At 49.8% G+C, this 19,878-nt stretch overlaps 1 protein-coding gene across 1 annotated transcript; it reads right to left on the reverse strand.

Moving 5' to 3' along the window:
• Positions 1-1,948: 1,948 nt before the first annotated feature.
• Positions 1,949-19,606, reverse strand: LOC144175598 (uncharacterized). The gene is made up of 8 exons (XM_077704660.1): positions 19,602-19,606; positions 19,250-19,358; positions 18,629-18,760; positions 18,382-18,453; positions 9,532-9,675; positions 4,058-4,169; positions 2,232-3,907; positions 1,949-2,107 (listed from the first exon to the last, which is right to left on the reverse strand). The coding sequence occupies exons 1-8, from the start codon at positions 19,604-19,606 to the stop codon at positions 1,949-1,951; spliced, it is 2,409 nt and encodes an 802-aa protein (XP_077560786.1).
• Positions 19,607-19,878: the final 272 nt, after the last annotated feature.

Genomic DNA, 19,878 nt, shown 5'->3' on the forward strand with positions numbered 1-19,878 from the left:
AGCGCGCTTCCAGCAGTCGCACTTCGTCCGGTTCCAACGCGCGCCCATCTCCAATCTTCGTTAGGACGTTGGAGAAAGTGGCGTCAGACTGCCGGACGACTCGTACGAGGGGAAAGTATTCGAGATGATGCCACGTGACGACAGTAAGTCCGATGAGTCCATCTGCACTCCGACACCGCTTGTAGATTTCACTGGCACGCACGGGGGGGGGGAGCTGGCGCAAGTCTCCGCAGAGGATGACGTCCAAACCTCCGAAGGGTTCGTTCAAACGCTGCGTGATCTGGCGCAGACGGCAATCAACGGCTCTCAGTTGATCGGCAGACATCATGCTGACCTCGTCGATGATGACACACTTGACTCGGCGGAACGCGACTCGAAACGTGTTGAGATTGCTGGGCCCGAGACCTCCGTCTCCCATCATGCCGATGCGAGCCATCTGCCTGTTGCCGGCACTCTGCTCGAGAATGAAGGCGGCGTGAACGGTAGTTCTCCCAACCGCAACCGCTGCCTTGCCCGTGCTGGCACAGATGACGTACGCGTTGTACGATGACGTTACAGATGCCAGTGCCGATGATGACGGCGCGTCCACTTCCATGACCGAGTCACCGCCACTACTGCACCTGTTGTACACGTCCATGGCGAGTTTGAGGACGAACGTCTTGCCACATCCGGCGGGGCCAGTGAAGAAGACTCGAAGGGGAGGCTGCCCGGGAGTGGTCTGGCGATGGAGAATCTCGCGCAGCAACTCGTACTGCTCCCCGTTTGTACTGCGCATCATGGAGACGTACTCGTCTCAGTCCATGACGCCCTGTCGCTTGCGCACTGCGGCACACGGCGTGACAGTCTCCTTTATCAAGCGGAGCAAGCGGTCGCTCGGCAGAACATCGGCGTCAACCCCCAGCTGCTCATCCAGTTGTTGTTGTTGCTTTGAGACGGCCGTCACCGCCCCATTTACGTCACCGTTCTCCGATTGGTCGTCTTGTTCCTGCCGCATGCGCAGCATTTTGGCATAGTACTGCCCGACCAGCTCCCCAACCACAACGTCATCGTTTGCCGGGTTGTACTCTTTGCGCTTGCGCTCGATCAGTTCCCCGTTATCTTCGTACAGCTTCACGTACTTGTTGCCGTCCAGAACGTCAATCGCCTCGCTCCAAAAGGGCACATACAGCAAGACCTGCTCGCGCATGTACGAGGCGACATGGTCACTGGGACTGTAGTTGCGGTAACGTATCACCACCGGCCTCTCTCGGAGCACGTACAGACCGCCCTGGCCCATCCTGCACCTGCTGGCGAAGTCGGCGAGACACACATCGTCAAGCTCATCGGGCTGCTGCCTGGCCTCGTACTTTTGCACGATGTTGAGCTTCCGCACGTCGGTGGACGCGGCGGGAATCTTGTCCATCTCTTCCCGCGTCTTGCGCACGCGCACCCTATCTTTGGGGAAGCACGTGGGAATGTACATGACATCCCTGCTCTTGTGAGACATTTCCTGTGTGAGCAGGAACCAGGCAGCTTCCTGCGCGGACATCTCCACTCCCTTGAGCATGTCCACTCGGAGCTTGCGAATCACGGCCTCGTAGTCGTCGTTGGGATTCTCCTTGAGGATGTCCGACACGGCGCGTTTGAGATTGGACATGCCGCGATCGGCCTTGTTGACGTAGTCCACAACGTACGAGGCACACGCGTAGTGATCCAGTATGATCTGCAAGTCCATGTTGGAATCGAGTACTCGGCCTATCCAGGGGTTGAAGGCGTTGACGAACTTTTCGGCCGGCGTCCTCCGATGCAGTACGCACGGCCGAGAGACGCCCGCACGCAGTACGTCCATGCACTGTTCCTCGGAGCGAACGTCGAAGGTACGCAGGAAGTCATCCAGGCTCTCAAAGTCTCCGCCGCGCTCCAGCGCCTCGTGCATCTCTTCGTACTTTGCCTTGAGGTCTTTTCGGCGTTACCGTTCTCGAATGGTCGTGGCGTCTTCACCCGCAGCAGCGTCCGCGATCGGAGGAAACGGCACCAGAATCTCGGTGGACGCGCTCGGCATGAATGGGGCGCCGAACCGACACTTTGTTCGCCCGCGCTTGTAACACGTGTGCGTGTGCTGGTGCGTCTGCGTGCGCGGGCGTTTGAGCACAGAGGTGTCGAGCGTCAGGAGCGCATCCACCATCTCCAGCGTCTTGGGCATGGCCGCTTCGACTCCGCTGAGCTCCTCGTCGTTGGGCGCGTTTTCCAGCCCCAGGATGACGTGCACGTGCGCGCTGCTGAAACTCGACGCGCTTGAAGTAGTCTCGCACAACGTACGGCTTGAACGGAGAGCAGCGCTTGTCATTGAGCACGTTCATGATCACATCGAAGATGCGGTTGGTGTAGATGGCACACGTCACGGGATCGTTGTTGACGAGCTCCACCCGTTCCCAGGCCATCATCTCGGCAATCACACGCGCCCTCCCTGCGGGTCCGACTCGCAGCCGCTCCAGAGTCTCGAGCAGGCGCTCCCAGTGCACTTCGGACGCGGACATAGTCAGGAACGCGTGCGGCTTGCCCAGCTGTCTGATCATGGCGAAGAGGTCCTTGCGGCGATCCTGCCAGTACTGCACCGTGTTGGGAACGCCGCGCAGGAACCCGAGGTCTCTGTCCAGCATCTCGTCGAGGAACCGCTTACCGCCCTTCTCGAGCTGTTCGCGCGTGATCGAGTCGGTGGCCGCGTTGGTACGGAACGTCATGGCCGTTTCGGCAACGTTGTAACGCATCACCTTCGCGGCCATGTACAGAACGTGTTCCGGAGTCGCGCCGCGCCGTTCGGTCCGCCTGATCTCGCTGCTAGCCTTGAGAAACGGCGTGGGTCGAAGACCGGTGATGTAGCGTGGCATCCCGAGGTAGATGGTGGGAAACGCGAACTCTTCGGCGTACTCGTCCAGGAAGAGCGCGATCGGAGTGCGATTCTCACCCGGAGCAACGTGAAGACTGTGCGACTGATCTACCAGCTTGCGAACGGTCTCGGCCTCTTCACAAACGGCATCGCTTCCGGTGGCACCCGCCAGAACCACACGCGTTTTGACAGGAGTACTCGCATCTTCTTCTTCTCTTTGCACACCCCTCAATCCCTCTTCGTTAAAGAACATCGTCTTTGAGACCGCGTTGAGCGCAATCGCCAACTGCAGAGGATCATTCACATCAAAGTCGTCGGGAATCGTTTCGATATCACCGTCATCGTCCTTCGGTTCTCCTTCTCCGCCTTCGTCCGTTTCGCCGTCATCAAAGTGTTCGAGGCGACTCCACTCAAACCGAACGTTGATGGCGCGATACAGCGGGGTGTGTTCCAGGTGCTTGAGCCAAGCCAGGATGTTGCCGCGCTTGACCAACCCACGCTTGTACGTTGCCGGACTCAGCAGCCTCCGCTTGATGTGAACTTCGAACGCAAGGTCCTCGGGTACCATGCGAGGAAGACACTCCACAACGCTCGGAACGTCGATGGGCACGTTCACCACCTGTCCCTTGATTCCAAACTGGCCGTTCCCTCGAGTCAGGCGCCTGGTGCTCATGAAGGGGAGTCGAGGCGAGATGAGCCGCTCTTCGACCGCGTTCAGATCGTGAAGGTGCGCCGGACGAGGAGGGTAACGGTAGCCTAAACTCACGCTCACCCAGGGAACACGCCCGCTGACCAGAGACTCGCGGCACGAGGCACAAACCAGGTACGACTTGAACGGCGCCAGACGAGGATTATCATCAGAGACCGCGATGATGGCGTCACCACCGGCACCTCCTCTTCCAAACTCGTTCCAAAGAACCCGAAGCGCGTTCAAACGACTCGACTCCTTCCTGGTATTCCCGATCACGCTCAGATTGTTGTCGAACCACAACCGATCACACCTTGCAGCTGTGTCCAAAGCTGTGGGCCTCGAAGTCACGCCTGAAACGGGCGTCCGGCCGAGCAAACTCCCGAGAGCGAGTCGCCGCGCGAGCAGCGCGCCCCCGCTCGCGAGCGCCGGCGAGATCGGCCGCTCGTCGTTGGCGCTTGGTCTCGGCCTCGCGCCGCTTCACGCGAGGGTTGGCGGCTCGCCGTGCTTCTCGAGCACGAACTTCAGCATTCTCGGCTCGCCGTTGACGTTGAAAGGCAGCGTCCTTGGCACGAACTTCAGGATCTTCGGCTCGTCGTTGGCGTTTCGCAGCGGCTTCCCGAGCACGGAGTTCCGCATCGGCAGCTCGCTTCAAGCGCATGCGTTCGGCATTACGCGCTCTTCGCTTCGCAGACTTGTCTTCTCCTCCAAGCGATGATGACGTTGAAGCAACTGCAGTGACGTCACCGCCAGCGGGAGGTGTAATGCTCAGGTTACATTGTGTTACACTTCGTGCTTGCGGTATCGTTGCCCCGAGGGATTCGACTTCACCGACTTCCATCGCTATGAAGGCGCCAGGCGCGCGCTCCAGTGCATTATATAGATTCCGAGCGGAGAGAGCGTACTCGTCCAGGAAGAGCGCGATCGGAGTGCGATTCTCACCCGGAGCAACGTGAAGACTGTGCGACTGATCCACCAGCTTGCGAACGGTCTCGGCCTCGTCACAAACGGCATCGCTTCCGGTGGCACCCGCCAGAACCACACGCGTTTTGACAGGAGTACTCGCACCTTCGTCTTCTTTTTGCACACCCCTCAATCCCTTTTCTTTAAAGAACATCGTATTTGAGACCGCGTTGAGCGCAATCGCCAACTGCAGAGGATCATTCACATCAAAGTCGTCGGGAATCGTTTCGATATCACCGTCATCGTCCTTCGGTTCTCCTTCTCCGCCTTCGTCCGTTTCGCCGTCATCAAAGTCGTCGAGGCGACTCCACTCAAACCGAACGTTGATGGCGCGATACAGCGGGGTGTGTTCCATGTGCTTGAGCCACGCCAGGAACGCCGAGCTCCGCGATGCGAGCGCCCTCACACGCTCGAGCGCGCTCCTCCTCTCCCCTTGCCCTCCGCTACTCCCGCCCGAGCTACCACCTGCTCCGGTTGCTAGGCGCGCCACAGCTGTTGCTAGGGGCGAGGAGGAGCGCGGAGAGATAACACCTGCGGGCGCACGCCGACGGAGCACGACAACACCCGAATAAGAAATGCATTCGCATTTAAAACTAATTCCCTTTCGTGTCTTGTGCGGGCATGCTACGATTTTGAGGAAAGCGGGAACTACCATGTTCGCCAGCAGTTGCCTATTTAATTTGAAATCAAGGTTCAATAGCACCGGTTTTCTTTCCAACACAAAGGGCGTAATTACAGGCATTGCATTTTCACTAATTGATACGTCTGCATGTATGCACACATTCTTGACCTAGTTGCTATTGACTGGTTTTGGAAATCGTGCGCACTCTTTGAACGTCCACTCCTCCGCCTCCTTGCCCGTCGTATTGCTCCAACTGGCGAGCTTTTTGTATCGCCTCTGCAAGTTGCGCCGTTTATTTTCCACTTGGGAAGGCGTCATACAACCTGGGAAAACGTCGTTAACTTCTTCCGCAAGGGCCTCCCATAGCTGACGTTTCGTGAACATTAATTTAGGCGGGCCTTATTCCAAAGTTTTTCATTCGCGGACTCTAACACCGTCCTCTTAGGGGCAGCCGGCACAGGTTGGACGCGCACACCATCTACACCATAAACGAAAACTTTCATTCCTTTACGAGGACTACAAATGTTCTCGCTAAGAATCACTTACCTCAAGTAATAAACACAGGCACGCCGCCATCTAGAATTGCGGCGCCGTCCTCACCCACGAGCTGGATAGGCCCTCCATGTCTATAAGGAAAAGAACTGCAAATGACCGCTTAGGCGCGAATCATCGGTCATCTCACTTTCCGTACAAAACAAAAACAAGAGGGGTGTTGCGATGATAAATATGAATAGAAATGTGCGCACAAGTTATGTTTCCCATCTAATAAATCAAATTAAAATCGTCAAATCCCAACGAACGAAAGATGTTTGCAATTTTATTTTGAAACTGGCCTGTGCCGATCTGCTTTTGTCGTCTGCTAGCAGCGGCGTCTGCTAACTGACGGATTGGTGCCCACTCGCCGCCACACCACAAACGCGCGGTGGCTCTGCTAGCTTGCAGGGAGCCAGACGTAGCCCGCCGGAAAAAAATCGAAGACGTACTGGCGCCGCCGGAAGTGACGTTTTGGGCCGCCCGAGAAAAAAAGAAGGAGCGGATCTTGCTTCTGGCAGCCCGCGGGCAGCCAGAAGTGGAAAGTCGAACAGGTTTATTGTCCATCGCAGGTAACAATGCGCAGCTTTTCGCAAGATCCTGTTGCTCACGTCGGAAGTGGTTGTGGCGTCTTGATTGAACAAATAAAAAAGCAGTAGGTCTACGGTTGGTTCTGCAGCCTCAGCTCCTGCGAAACACAGTCCAGAAATTCAGTTGTTGCCGACAGGCTGCCAGTGCTGCCAAAATGGACACGGGAGCGTCGGTCTGCTTATACCGTCGACGGGGGCGTTGCCGCTATAGTCGGTGGTGGTAGATTGTTGGCCTGTGCTGCTGCAATTGTTTTGCGCAGGCGTCAGTGCGCAGCATTTTATAAGATCCCGTTGCCCATGTCGGAACTGGTGGTGGCGTCTTGATTCAAGAAATAAAAAGCGGGAGGTCTAAAAAGCAGGAGGCCCTACACTGCAGCATTTTGTGTAGAGAGGTCCTCTGGTGTTGTGTGCGTGCTGTGGTTACCTTAAGGGTGCCGAGAAATTCGTTCTCTTGGTTTGTCCAGTTTTTGTGAAGGCCGGACACTGCAGCATTTTGTGTAGAGAGGTCCTCTGGTGTTGTGTGCGTGGTGTGGTTTCCTGAAGAGTACCGAGAAATTTCCTTTGTGTTTGTGAAGGTTTGGTGACGGCTTTTGTGGTCTGAAATAGGCTCTGACCTCTTGTACTCCGACGCCTTATGAATGCAGACATCGTTTTCGTTTGATCCTGTGTATTGCTTTTGTTTGATGGGAAGTCAGCGAGGCACAAGATATGTATTTAAAAAGCACCACAAAAAGTTCCTGCTAGCATCATAAAAACGTGTATAGTAGATGCACAGAATGCATGAAAACTGTCAGTCCAAAGAGTGAAATTATGCCCTAGCACCACCATTGCACAGTGAGCTTGTTTGGTGTAGTTACTGTGGATCAATGCAGTTCACAATGCCTTGTATGCGGGTATGTCTGCGTGCTATTGACATCTACAGCACGGTGACAGGATCTGTGCAGCACTGCGGTGTCAAGACATTAGTTGTGCACATTACTGTATCATGGTGAATCTGTTGCTTAGAATGTGCTCAGCATTTCTACGAATATGGATTCGGCAAATCTTGAACACAATAACAGGATGACTGACAGGCTCAATGCTGTACCCAAGGGCCTGAATGAAAAAGGTAGCGGCAGTCCAGAAATGCACAAAATTAAGGCTAGCGTTTGTTTGCCAAATTTGCAAGCGCAAAACGTTTTCTCGATATGCTACTGCATGTGCATCTTATGTCTCGCAGCCGTACAAGGCAGTACCACCCTGCTAAATGCGCTTCAGTTTTTTTTGGTGTGCCGACTCTAACTTGCCAGTCTTCCCCCTTCACCGCACTTGACCAAAAAGCATCGCTGGGTAGGAGTTGAAGATGTTCTGTTGCTCACAGATTGACTCATTCAGTGACATGTATGCTGGACACACGTTGGGTAAATTTTTCTCCTTTAAATTTCCTGTTCATGTTTACCCTTTGCATAAACTCCACTTGTTCTAAATCGTTTTCACAATTGGCATGTGGTCTTATATGGGATTTTCATTGGTTGTCCTAAAGTTACTGCATTATTCCTTAATGTCCCAGCAATAAAGAACCCATAAAAAATGTACCCGCTTCACTGCAAATCAATGTAAGTGACTAGATTCACAAAAACCGCACTGAGTATTGTAGCATTGAGGCGAAACAAACAAAAGCCATTCCCAGGCTGGAGTGAACACTTGTATACGACGGCAAAACACAGTGACTACCTCACGAGTGTAAACAAACAGTGAAATGACATGGCGCAACGAAAGGCACTCTCGGCTTGGACTAATTACTAGTAAATGACAAGAAATGACTATCTCACTGGTGTCAACAAACAGTGGAATGGAATGTAAGAACAAAAGCCACACGACTTCGAGTCAGTGCTTGTAAATGACAACAAAAGACAATAACTACCACACTAGTGTAAACAAAGAGTGCAATTACTCAACGCTTGTAAATGACAACAAAAGACACAATGTCACTTGCGTAAACAAACAGTGCAATGGAACGGGGAAATAAAAGACACTCGCCGCTTGGAGTATTTACTTGTAAAGCACAAAAAAGACACTATCTCACTTGTGTCCACAAACAGTGGAATGTAAGGCAACAAGAAAAGCCACACGGCTTGGAGCCAGCGCTTGAAAGTGCCAACAAAAGACTAACTACCTGACTAGTGCGAACAGAGACTGGGATGGAATGGGCCAATGAAATCCGCTAGGCTAATGTGAAAGACATCACAGCGTAAAACACAAAAGTTCATTACAGTGGTGGTGGGGAAGCGGTGTGCAGTATTAGCAGTGGTCATGGTGATTACTGAGGTGGTTGCAATGGAATGGGGCAACGAAAGCCATTCGGCTTGTATTCAAGATTAAGTAAAAGAAATCACAACAGGAAAAAAAGTTTAGCGGTGGTGGGGAAGCCATGTGCTGTATTGGGAGTTGCCACGCTCGTTACTGCGGTGGTTGCTAAGGTGGTCGGTGGGAGCAAGCGAAGGCCACAGTAATCAACATGATTAGTGGCAATACAGCACATAGCTCCTGTACAACTATTAAGAGGGCCTCCAATAAGGTGCATTGTGCCTCAATGGCTGCTAGCTGCCGGTTCAACCCGGTAGCTATTGTCTCCAGCGCAGCTGCCTGGCGTTTTTCTGTCGCCGTAAGCCTGGCCAGCACCTCCTCCAGAGCTCTGTGGTGGCGTGCGGTCTCCTGCAGAGCAGTGCATACACAACAAGCATTTCACCTATGCTCTGTTACACAGCATTCCTCAACTTTTTTATAGAACCTACAAGTATTACAGCTTACAAGAAACAATTGTGATGTGGCAGCAGCAGCACCGGTGAGGCTGTGTTTAATTTCAATCAGAGGCCACCTAGTTATGTTGGACTGTTTGTTTTATTTTGCCTCCTGCGTGCAGATGCCAAGATGACAAAATGTTTGTGAAGGGCTACTGTGCATTCATATTGAAAGCATGCACAAATACAAGAAATGTGACATGATAAAAGATGCTTGTATAGGCATGCGTGAGGCACTGAATACAAACCTGTTTCTTCTCCTCCTCCAGCTTAACAATGCGGGCTTAGCCTGCAGACATGCGCTTTAGGAACTCCAGGTTCTGCCGTGAAACACTGATTGCAGGGTCCCTCCAGGTTGTCAACAGGTGCTTAGCGTAGAATGTACATAACTTGTTTTTGTTAGCAAGTGAAGTCTGTTACACAATGGCACCCAGTCTATCTCAGCCAAGAGTGCATGTTCTCGTTGTGGGTTGCCTAAGTACCGTACCCACTCGCACGGCTGCAGGAGGCCAGCCCTGGTGGAGGAGGTTCAGGAGTCCAGCTGCTGGAGGGCTCGGCCTGGCTGGGGAGGGCTCAGCCTGGCTTGGGCTGCTGGGCAGGGTGGCGTGTGAGGGGGAGTCCTCTGCGGGGGAGAACTAGAAAGGGGAGGCGTGTGCAGGGGAGGACGGATAAGGGGACGCCTCTGTGGGGAAGGGCCCGACAGCGCTGAGCTCTGCTCGGGAGGGCTGCGGACGCCAGGCGGGCTCCTAGGTGTTGCTGAAGCTGCACAAAATTCGAAGTACATTTCCAGCAAATATCTACGCATGGCTCCTTAACACTAGCAATGTTGAAAATAATGAGCATGACATTGAAATGAAATGTTTACACACCTGCTATGCCACTGGTGCCTGGCCTGTCCCACACAGGGACCTGTGGGTGTCCTGCAGCAGCAGCGCTGGCCCCCACCGGATCCTGATCGCATGCGACAAAATCATCCACCATTAGCAACATTATCTCCACAAGATACACAAATTACACCAGCTATGTATGACTTGCGGCTACGAACAATGTACGTTTCTGTCTTTAGAAGGGGTTCAGTCAAATCAATATCGCAGTTAGAAGTTGGCACTGCGGTCACACCTTACTGCCGTCCCCATTAAAATGCTCGGTGAGCGCCTCCATATCCTCTCCGTCCACTCCAAGCAGGGTTACTATCCGGCATGCTTTGCCCGGCCCGGCGCCCGTGCGTCTGAAAAGGAGTGGAAGGCTGGGTACAACTTCCGGAAAACAATTGTTGGAAACAATGCCACTTCCACCTAGGTGGAAAGCAAAAACGGACCGCGGTACAGTTTACTTATTTACGCACAAAAATGGTGTTGCTGCTCGTACGCAGCTGTGTATTCAGGAAGAAAATACCCTTTCTATTCATAGGCAAGGTAGCATTGCTTTTAAGGCATCACATTAGGACATCAATGCAAAACTTCAGACTCACCCCAAGGTCCCTCTGTAGGCCAGCAACGCCTTCTTAGCCTCCACTTCCTCGCGTCTCCGTACTGCCTTCCATTGGTACACGGTTTTGCTGGCAAATGCAACTGCCATGAGCATAAACAAAGCACAGAAACTTCATCCTGACTAGAGCACCGATCTCACCAGTGAGCCACAATGGCATGTTTATTTTTAGTAAGATTGCAACTGTGCCTTTTTTCTTTTTTCTGTCACTCCACTAATCTGGGTTCCATTTTGCGCCCAAGCCCTATCGTACTGAGGATAACAAAAAGCCAGCTCTATTGTGTAGCACGGCTCCATTTTTTACAGTTCCATGAATGCTATCCAACTGAAAATCGGGGGTTGTAAATTCTGAAAGTAGTTTTATACAACCTTCAGCCGTCACGCGTCCTGTATTTCAGCACCAATGTTGTTTTCTGTCTTCGCTGAAGCTCTTTACCATAATTATTTCACTAAAACGTTCGTTGACTCCCCTAATGTGTTTCTGCATACGTTTGTATCATGTGCGTGTGTGTCATCCCGTAGGTACCAATGTGTGTAGTCTTTATGGTGACTGTGTAGAAGGTTTATACATTTTATGTAACACACGCATTGTTAGGCACAAGCGTTGAAGACCACGCATCATCAAACACTAGACAGCTTCGCCGGTGTTGAATGGGTGAGTGCAGCCGTTGACAGAAGCCTTCCTCAACAAGGCGCAGATCCTTCCTCGGACGTCGGGGAGGGCACCATTGCCGCTGTCCCTGAAAATAAAATACGGAGTTATCGTGCATTGCTCCCACATTTCAACCCGTGTTAACTTTAGCAGAAAAAGCTGCGCCTACGGCGTCGTTCCGCACTCGGATGGTAAAGTGCCTCCAATGGCTTCGCCAGGCTGAAAAGGTTTATATCGCCGGCGCTTCTTCGTTTAGAACCCCTGCGAGTTCTGCCCACAACTTTCTCTTCTTAGCCGGTGTGAGATTATTCGTCAGCGACACTGACGCTTTTGCCATGTAGGGATAAGCTTCCATAAAATTAATCAGTGTCTCTCCTGGGCCGAGATCTCTGGTTCGTACTTTCGTTGCGCTATCTTTCCCAATCAATGACTTGAAGGATTGGTTCGAGCTAACTAACGGGTTTGCTTAGTTTTTTCATATAGGATTAATGAACGGTCATTTTCACCGACCTCAAAACCGGCTCCATGCGCAAAACATTTGGTTTGCCGTAGCGTTGCCACTTATTGTCACAAGAAACAGCTAGCTGCAGCTGCCATTTTTGGATATTCGTCCCCCTACGAAAAACATAACTTCGTCACAGAAAAAACTCTTCGCGCTTACATTTTCAAAATACATTAAATTAAATACAAAAATAAAAGATTGTTTGACAAAGTTTTAGTCGGTTAACATCCCTTTGCAAGAACAGTTACGGTGTTATCAAAGGCCCACTGCTTAACCGGAAGTACTTCACTACGAAACGGTCAGAAAACGTACGTTTTCAAGACGGACAAACACAAAAAAACCACGCGTGGAGCGCATTTTTCGTGGCGTTGTCTTCAAACGGAAGCATCGTGGAAGTCAATAGTGAGTTTCCTTCTAAATATCATTTGGGTGAAATTATTCGGGAAGGAATATTGCATGGAGCACCTTGATTCCCTCTCGAATCAGGTGCATGTCACCTCCTCCGATGATTTGAAGTCCGATGCGCTTTCGAATGTTTGCTGCTGTACAAACGGGGCTTTAAACATTAAGCTGTCGTCGTGCATCCATATAACATCTCTCTGTCTAATCATGACATCGCATGTCAACAAACCCCGGTTCAACTTTATTGCGGACCACGTAGAGTTGACGACAACAATCAAAGAATTGCGTTTGCAAGAGTTAAGTTGCGACCGTGTTCTTCGCAAGAAAAAAACAATTTGCCTGCTGGACCATATTCACCGCCTCTTTGACCCGTAACAGCAGCATTCGAAAAGTGGTAGTAGACTCTGTGAGCTTGGGAAAAGAAGTAATGGTGCTCCTGGCGGACGCACTCACGTCCAAGAGAGACACTTGGAAAGTGGAATTCAATTTGACGGACATCCACACATCAGAGCGTCTTCGTTGTACGCATGGGAATCGCAGACTATACTCAGCGTCACCATGCTCCGACGGATTCAGGCTCCGGCTGTGCAGGATTGGTTTGTCGTAGATGATGCGTTGCGACGATATTCTGGCCTGCTGACAAGAGCTACTCAGTTGCGACTGGATCCCCATGTGACAGGTGTGTGCAATGGTGGTTGTTGATTCTACAAATGCAGCGAAATAATAGCAGTTTCTATTAAATCGGCGCCCAAGGATATGCGCTCAATCGCATCAGCTTGGAGACGTTTTTCAATTTGTTTAGCTACTGCTTTATGTAACAACTTCAGTGGCTTTGGCGTGCTGGTTTATCTAATGCAAGTGCAAATTTGCACAACTTCAGTGGCTTGGGCGTGACTGACGCGTGTACCTTGACTGTATGTAGTGCTTGAAGTAGTGCAGTCCCGGCGTGAACAGCCGTTCAAAGTCCTTGAAGCGGCGCAGAAGATTGCGTGGAAATGGTGGTAGGTGTCACACGTCCTGGTGGCAGGTTATGATTCAAAGGACCTCCACATGCTGCTGTGACACCATCGGAATTCAATTCAATTCAATTCAAAGGTTTTTTCAATTCACAAAAAATATACATACATGCGTATATACAGACGACGGTCCCAAAGCCATCATGCGGAAACGGGACCCTTGGTAGTTCATTACTAAGGAAGCATGTAAACGCAGCGAACAGAAATGGTTATTTTTAAATAATTACGGAAATAAATGCAACACTTGAAACATTAGCGATTTCAACAAGTTAATTTGGCTAGTCTATCAAGTGGATTTGCAATACCTATTACCAAACCAATAACTACTACAAAACATCCTCTCCATTCAGTAAAGGACATTGAATGTGTACACTTCTTTTTATTATACACCACGGGAAAAATTTTGAGCAAAAACACCAGTGAAAATAAAATGAATACATCTAATTGCACCCTAAAAGAAATACCTTGAGTGCTGTTTTAAATACAAGTAATGACATTCATTTTACAGTAAGAGGCAGGCTGTTCCAGAATTGAATAGCAGGGAAGTGGGTACTTTTTTCCCGTAATTTGTATGAACAATCGGGAGTAAAAAATTATTACGGGAGGCAAACCTTGTGGGGTTTACATTACGTAGAGAATGAACGTCTATGAACTGAAAAGGAAGTTGATTGTTCAAAAGGTTAAATAACATGATTGCAAGATTGTACTTAAATAAGTGATCAATGAATAAGATACCTTACCGGTTACGTAGTAATGAAACATCAGCACTAAAATGGCTGGCGGTAATAATACGTATCGCTTGGTTCTGAATGTGCTGTACCGATTTTAAGTGACATTGATAAGTGCTTCCCCACGCGATGATGCCATAGTTAATGTGACTGTACTAAGGAGAAATAAAGTGCTAGCAGTGCGGAAGAGGAAAAGAAATGCCGGGCTTTAATGAGCGCACGAATGCCAAATGCAGTGGTTTTTTTAAGGTTGTTGATATGAAGATGAAACTGAAGTTGAGGGTCAAGACGTAAGCCTAGAAATGTTACGCATACAAAAAAAAAACAACAAAATCAATTCACAAAAGTGAAAGCAAACCTATAAAAAAACTAATTCCCTTTCGTCTCTTGTGCGGGCATGCTACGATTTTTAGGAAAGCGAGAACTACCATGTTCGTCAGCAGTTGCCTATTTAATTTTGAAATCAAGGTTCAATAGCACCGGTTTTCTTTCCGACACAAAGCGCGTAATTACAGGCATTGCATTTTCACTAATTGATACGTCTGCATGTATGTACACATTCTTGACCTAGTTGCTACTGACCTGTTTTGGAAATCGTGCTCACTCTTTGAACGTCCACTCCTCCGCCTCCTTGCCCGTCGTATTGCTCCAACTGGCGAGCTTTTTGTATCGCCTCTGCAAGTTGCGCCGTTTATTTTCCACTTGGGAAGGCGTCATACAATCTGGGAAAATGTCGTTAACTTCTTCCGCAAGGGCCTCCCATAGCTGACGTTTCGTGAGCATTCATTTAGGCGGGCCTCATTCCAAAGTTCTTCATTCGCAGCCTGTAACACCGTCCTCTTAGGAGCAGCCGGCACGGCTTGGACGCGCACAACATCTACAAAATAAACGAAAACTTTCATTCCTTTACGAGGACTAGAAATGTTCTCACTTAGAATCACTTACCTGAAGTAATAAACACAGGCACGCCTCCATCTAGAATTGCGGCGCCGTCCTCACCCACGAGCTGGATAGGCCCTCCATGTCTATAAGGAAAAGAACTGCAAATGACCGCTTAGGCGCGAATCATCGGTCATCTCACTTTCCGTACAAAACAAAAACAAGAGGGGTGTTGCGATGATAAATATGAATAGAAATGTGCGCACAAGTTATGTTTCCCATCTAGTAAATCAAATTTCAATCGTGAAATCCAAACGAACGAAAGATGTTTGTTGCAATTTTATTTTGAAACTGGCCTGTGCCGATCTGCTTTTGTCGTCTGCTAGCAGCGTCGTCTGCTAACTGCCAGATTGGTGCCCACTCGCCGCAACACCACAAACGCCCGGTGGCTCTGCTAGCTTGCAGGGAGCCAGACGTAGCCGGCCGGAAAAAAATCGAAGACGTACTGGCGCTGCCGCAAGTGACGATTTGGGCCGCCCGAGAAAAAAGAATGAGCTGATCTTGCTTCTGGCTGCCAGCGGGCAGCCAGAAGTGGAAAGTCGAACAGGTTTATTGTCTTGGGCAGGCGACAATGCGCAGCATTTCGAAAGATCCCGTTGCTCACGTCGGAAGTGGTTGTGGCGTCTTGATTGAACAAATAAAAAAGCAATAGGTCTACGGTTGGTTCTGCAGCCTGAGCTCCTGCGAAACACATTCCATAAATTCAGTTGTTGCCGACAGGCTGCAAGTGCTGCCAAAATGGACCCGGGAGCGTTGGTCTGCTTCTTATACCGTCGACAGGGGCGTTGCCGCTATAGTCGGTGGTGGTAGATTCTTGGCCTGTGCTGTTGCAATTGTTTTGCGCAGGCGTCAGTGCGCAGCACTTTATAAGATCCCGTTGCCCATGTCGGAACTGGTGGTGGCGTCTTGATTCAAGAAATAAAAAGCAGGAGGCCCTACAGTGCAGCATTTTGTGTAGAGAGGTCCTCTGGTGTTGTGTGCGTGCTGTGGTTACCTGAAGGGTGCCGAGAAATTCGTTCTCTTGGTTTGTCCAGTTTTGGTGAAGGCCGGACACTACAGCATTTTGTGTAGAGAGGTCCTCTGGTCTTGTGTGCGTGCTGTGGTTTCCTGAAGAGTACCGAGAAATTTCCGTTGTGTTTGTGAAGGTTTGTTGATGGCTTGTGTGGCCTGAAATAGGCTCTGACCTCTTGTACTCCGACGCCTTATGAATGCAGACTTCGTTTTCGTTTGATCCTGTTCATTGCTTTCGTTTTATGGGAAGTCAGCGAGGCACAAGATGTGTATTTAAAAAGCACCAAAAAACGTTCCTGCTAGCATCACAAAAACGTGTATAGTAGATTGCACAAAAATCATGAAAACTGTCAGTCCAAAGAGTGAAATTATGCCCTAGCACCACCATTGCACAGTGAGCTTGTTTGGTGTAGTTACTGTGGATCAATGCAGTTTACAATGCCTTGTATGCGGGTATGTCTGCGTGCTATTGACATCGACAGCACGGTGACACGATCCGTGCAGCACTGCGATGTCAAGACATTAGTTGTGCACATCACTGTATCATGGTGAATCTGTTGCTTAGAATGTGCTCAGCATTTCTACAAATATGGATTTGGAAAATCTTGAACACAATAAGAGGATGACTGACAGGCTCAATGCTGTACCCAAGGTCCTGAATGAAAAAGGTAACGGCAGTCCAGAAATGCACAAAATTAAGGCTAACGTTTGTTTGCCAAATTTGCAATCGCAAAACGTTTTCTCGATGTGCTACTGCATATGCATCTTATGTCTCGCAGTCGTACAAGGCAGTACCACCCTGCTAATTGCGCTTCAGTTTTTTTTGGTGTGCCGACTGTAACTTGCCAGTCTTCCCCCCTCACCGCACTTGACCAGAAAGCCTAGCTGGGTAGGAGTTGAAGATGTTCTGTTGCTCACAGATTGACTCATTCAGTGACATGTATGCAGGACACACGTTTGGTAAATTTTTCTCCTCTAAATTTCCTGTTCATGTTTACCCTTAGCATAAAGTCCACTTGTTCTAAATCGTTTTCACAATTGCCATGTGGTCTTATATGGGATTTTCATTGGTTGTCCTAAAGTTACTGCATTATTCCTTAATGTCCCAGCAATAAAGAACCCATAAAAAATGTACCCGCTTCACTGCAAATCAATGTAAGTGACTAGATTTACAAAAACCGCACTGAGTATTGTAGCATTGAGGCGAAACAAACAAAAGCCATTCCCAGGCTGGAGTGAGCACTGGTATACGACGGCAAAACACAGTGACTACGTCACGAGTGTAAACAAACAGTGAAATGACATGGCACAACAAAAGGCACTCTCGGATTGGAGTAATTACTAGTAAATGACAAGAAATGACACTATCTCACTGGTGTCAACAAACAGTGGAATGGAATGCAAGAACAAAAGCCGCACGGCTTGGAGTCAGTGCTTGTAAATGACAACAAAAGACAATAACTACCACACTAGTGTAAACAAAGAGTACATTTACTCAACGCTTGTAAATGACAACAAAAGACACAATGTCACTTGCGTAAACAAACAGTGCAATTCAACGGGGAAATAAAAGACACTCGCCGCTTGGAGTATTTACTTGTAAATCACAAGAAAGACACTATCTCACTTGTGTCCACGAACAGTGGAATGTAAGGCAACAACAAAAGCCACACGGCTTGGACGGAGTCAGCGCTTGAAAGTGCCAACAAAAGACTAACTACGTGACTAGTGCGAACAGAGACTGGGATGGAATGGGCCAACGAAATCCGCTAGGCTTACAGTCAAAATTATGTGAAAGACATCACAGCGTAAAACACAAAAGTTCATTACAGTGGTGGTGGGGAAGCTGTGTGCAGTATTAGCAGTGGTTATGGTGATTACTGAGGTGGTTGCAATGGAATGGGGCAACGAAAGCCATTCGGCTTGGAGTCAAAATAAGTAAAAGAAATCACAACAGGACAGGAAAAAAAGTTTAGCGGTGGTGGGGAAGCCATGTGCTGTATTGTGAGTTGCCACGCTCATTACTGCGGTGGTTGCTGAGGTGGTCGGTGGGAGCAAGCGAAGGCCACAGTAATCAACATGATTAGTGGCAATACAGCACATAGCTCCTGTACAACTATTAAGAGGGCCTCCAATAAGGTGCATTGTGCCTCAATGGCTGCTAGCTGCCGGTTCAACCCGGTAGCTATTGTCTCCAGCGCAGCTGCCTGGCGTTTTTCTGTCGCCGTCCAGCACCTCCTCCAGAGCTCTGTGGTGGCGTGCGGTCTCCTGCAGAGCAGTGCATACACAACAAGCATTTCACCTATACTCAGTTACACAGCATTCGTCAACTTTTTTTATAGAACCTACAAGTATTACAGCTTATAAGAAACAATTGTGATGTGGCAGCAGCAGCACCGGTGAGGCTGTGTTTAATTTGAATCAGAGGCCACCTAGTTATGTTGGACTGTGTGTTTTATTTTGCCTCCTGCGTGCAGATGTCAAGATGAAAAAACGTTTGTGAAGGGCTACTGTGGATTCATATTGAAAGCATGCACAAATACAAGGAATGTCACATGATAAAAGATGCTTGTATAAGCATGCGTGAGGCAATGAATACAAACCTGTTTCTTCTCCTCGTCCAGCTTAACAATGCGGGCGTAGCCTGCAGACATGCGTTTGAGGAACTCCAGGTTCTGCCGTGATACACGGCTTGCAGGGTCCCTCCAGGTTGTCAAGAGGTGTTTAGCGAAGAATGTACATAACTTGTTTTTGTTAGCAAGTGGAGTCTGTTACACAATGGCACCCAGTCTATCTCAGCCAAGAGTGCATGTTCTCGTTGTGGGTTGCCTAAGTACCCTACCAACTCGCACGGCTGCAGGAGGCCAGCCCTGGTGGAGGAGGTTCAGGAGTCCAGCTGCTGGAGGGAGGGCTCGGCCTCGCTCTGGAGGGCTCAGCCTGGCTTGGGCTGCTGGACAGGGGAGGCGTGTGCGGGGGAGTCCTCTGCGGGGGAGGAGTAGGAAGGGGAGGGCAGGGAAGGGAAGAACGGATAAGGGAGGCCTCTGCGGGGAAGGGCTCGACAGCGCTGAGCTCTGCTGGGGAGGGCTGCGGACGCCAGGCGGGCTCCTAGGTGTTGCTGAAGCTGCAAAAAATTCGAAGTACATTTCCAGCAAATATCTACGCATGGCTGCTTAACACTAGCAATGTTGAAAATAATGAGCATGACATTGAAATGAAATGTTTACACACCTGCCATGCCGCTGGCCTGTCCCACACGAAGACCCGTGGGTGTCCTGCACCAGCAGCGCTGGCCCGCACCGAATCCTGATCGCATGCGACAAAATCATCCACCATTGCCAGCATTATCTCCACAAGATACACAAATTACATCAGCTATGTATGACTTGCGGCTAAGAAGAATGTACGTTTCTGTCTCTAGAATGGGTTCAGTCAAATCAATGTCGCAGTTAGAAGTTGGCACTGCGGTCACACCTGACTGCCGTCCCCATCAAAATGCTCCGTGAGCGCCTCCATATCCCCTCCGTCCACTCCAAGCAGGTTTAGTATCCGGCCTGCTTTGCCTGGCCCGGCGCCCGTGCGTCTGAAAAGGAGTGGAAGGCTGGGTACAACTTCCGGAAAACAATTGTTGAAAAAAATGCCACTTCCACCTTGGTGGAAAGCAAAAACGCACCGCGGTACAGTTTATTTATTTACGCACAAAAATGGTGCTCCTGCTCGTACGCAGCTGTGTATTCAGGCCGAAATTACCATTCCCATTCATAGGCAAGGTAGCATTGCTTTTAAGGCATCACATTAGGACATCAATGCAAAACTTCAGACTCACCCCATGGTCCCTCTGTAGGCCAGCAACGCCTTCTTAGCCCCCACTTCCGCGCGTCTCCGTAATGCCTTCCATTGATACACGGTTTTGCTGGCAAATGCAACTGCCATGAGCATAAACAAAGCACAAAACTTCATCCTGACTAGAGCACTGATCTCACCACTGAGCCACAATGGCATGTTTATTTTTAGTAAGATTGCAACTGTGCCTTTTTTCTTTTTTGTGTCACTCCACTAATCTGGGTACCATGTTGCGCCCAAGCCCTATCGTACTGAGGATA

Source organism: Haemaphysalis longicornis, unplaced genomic scaffold (assembly GCF_048455015.1).
Source record: "Haemaphysalis longicornis isolate Haplotype H1 unplaced genomic scaffold, Haemaphysalis longicornis Haplotype H1 scaffold_3, whole genome shotgun sequence".
In the NCBI taxonomy this organism is placed as follows: Eukaryota; Metazoa; Arthropoda; class Arachnida; order Ixodida; family Ixodidae; genus Haemaphysalis; species Haemaphysalis longicornis.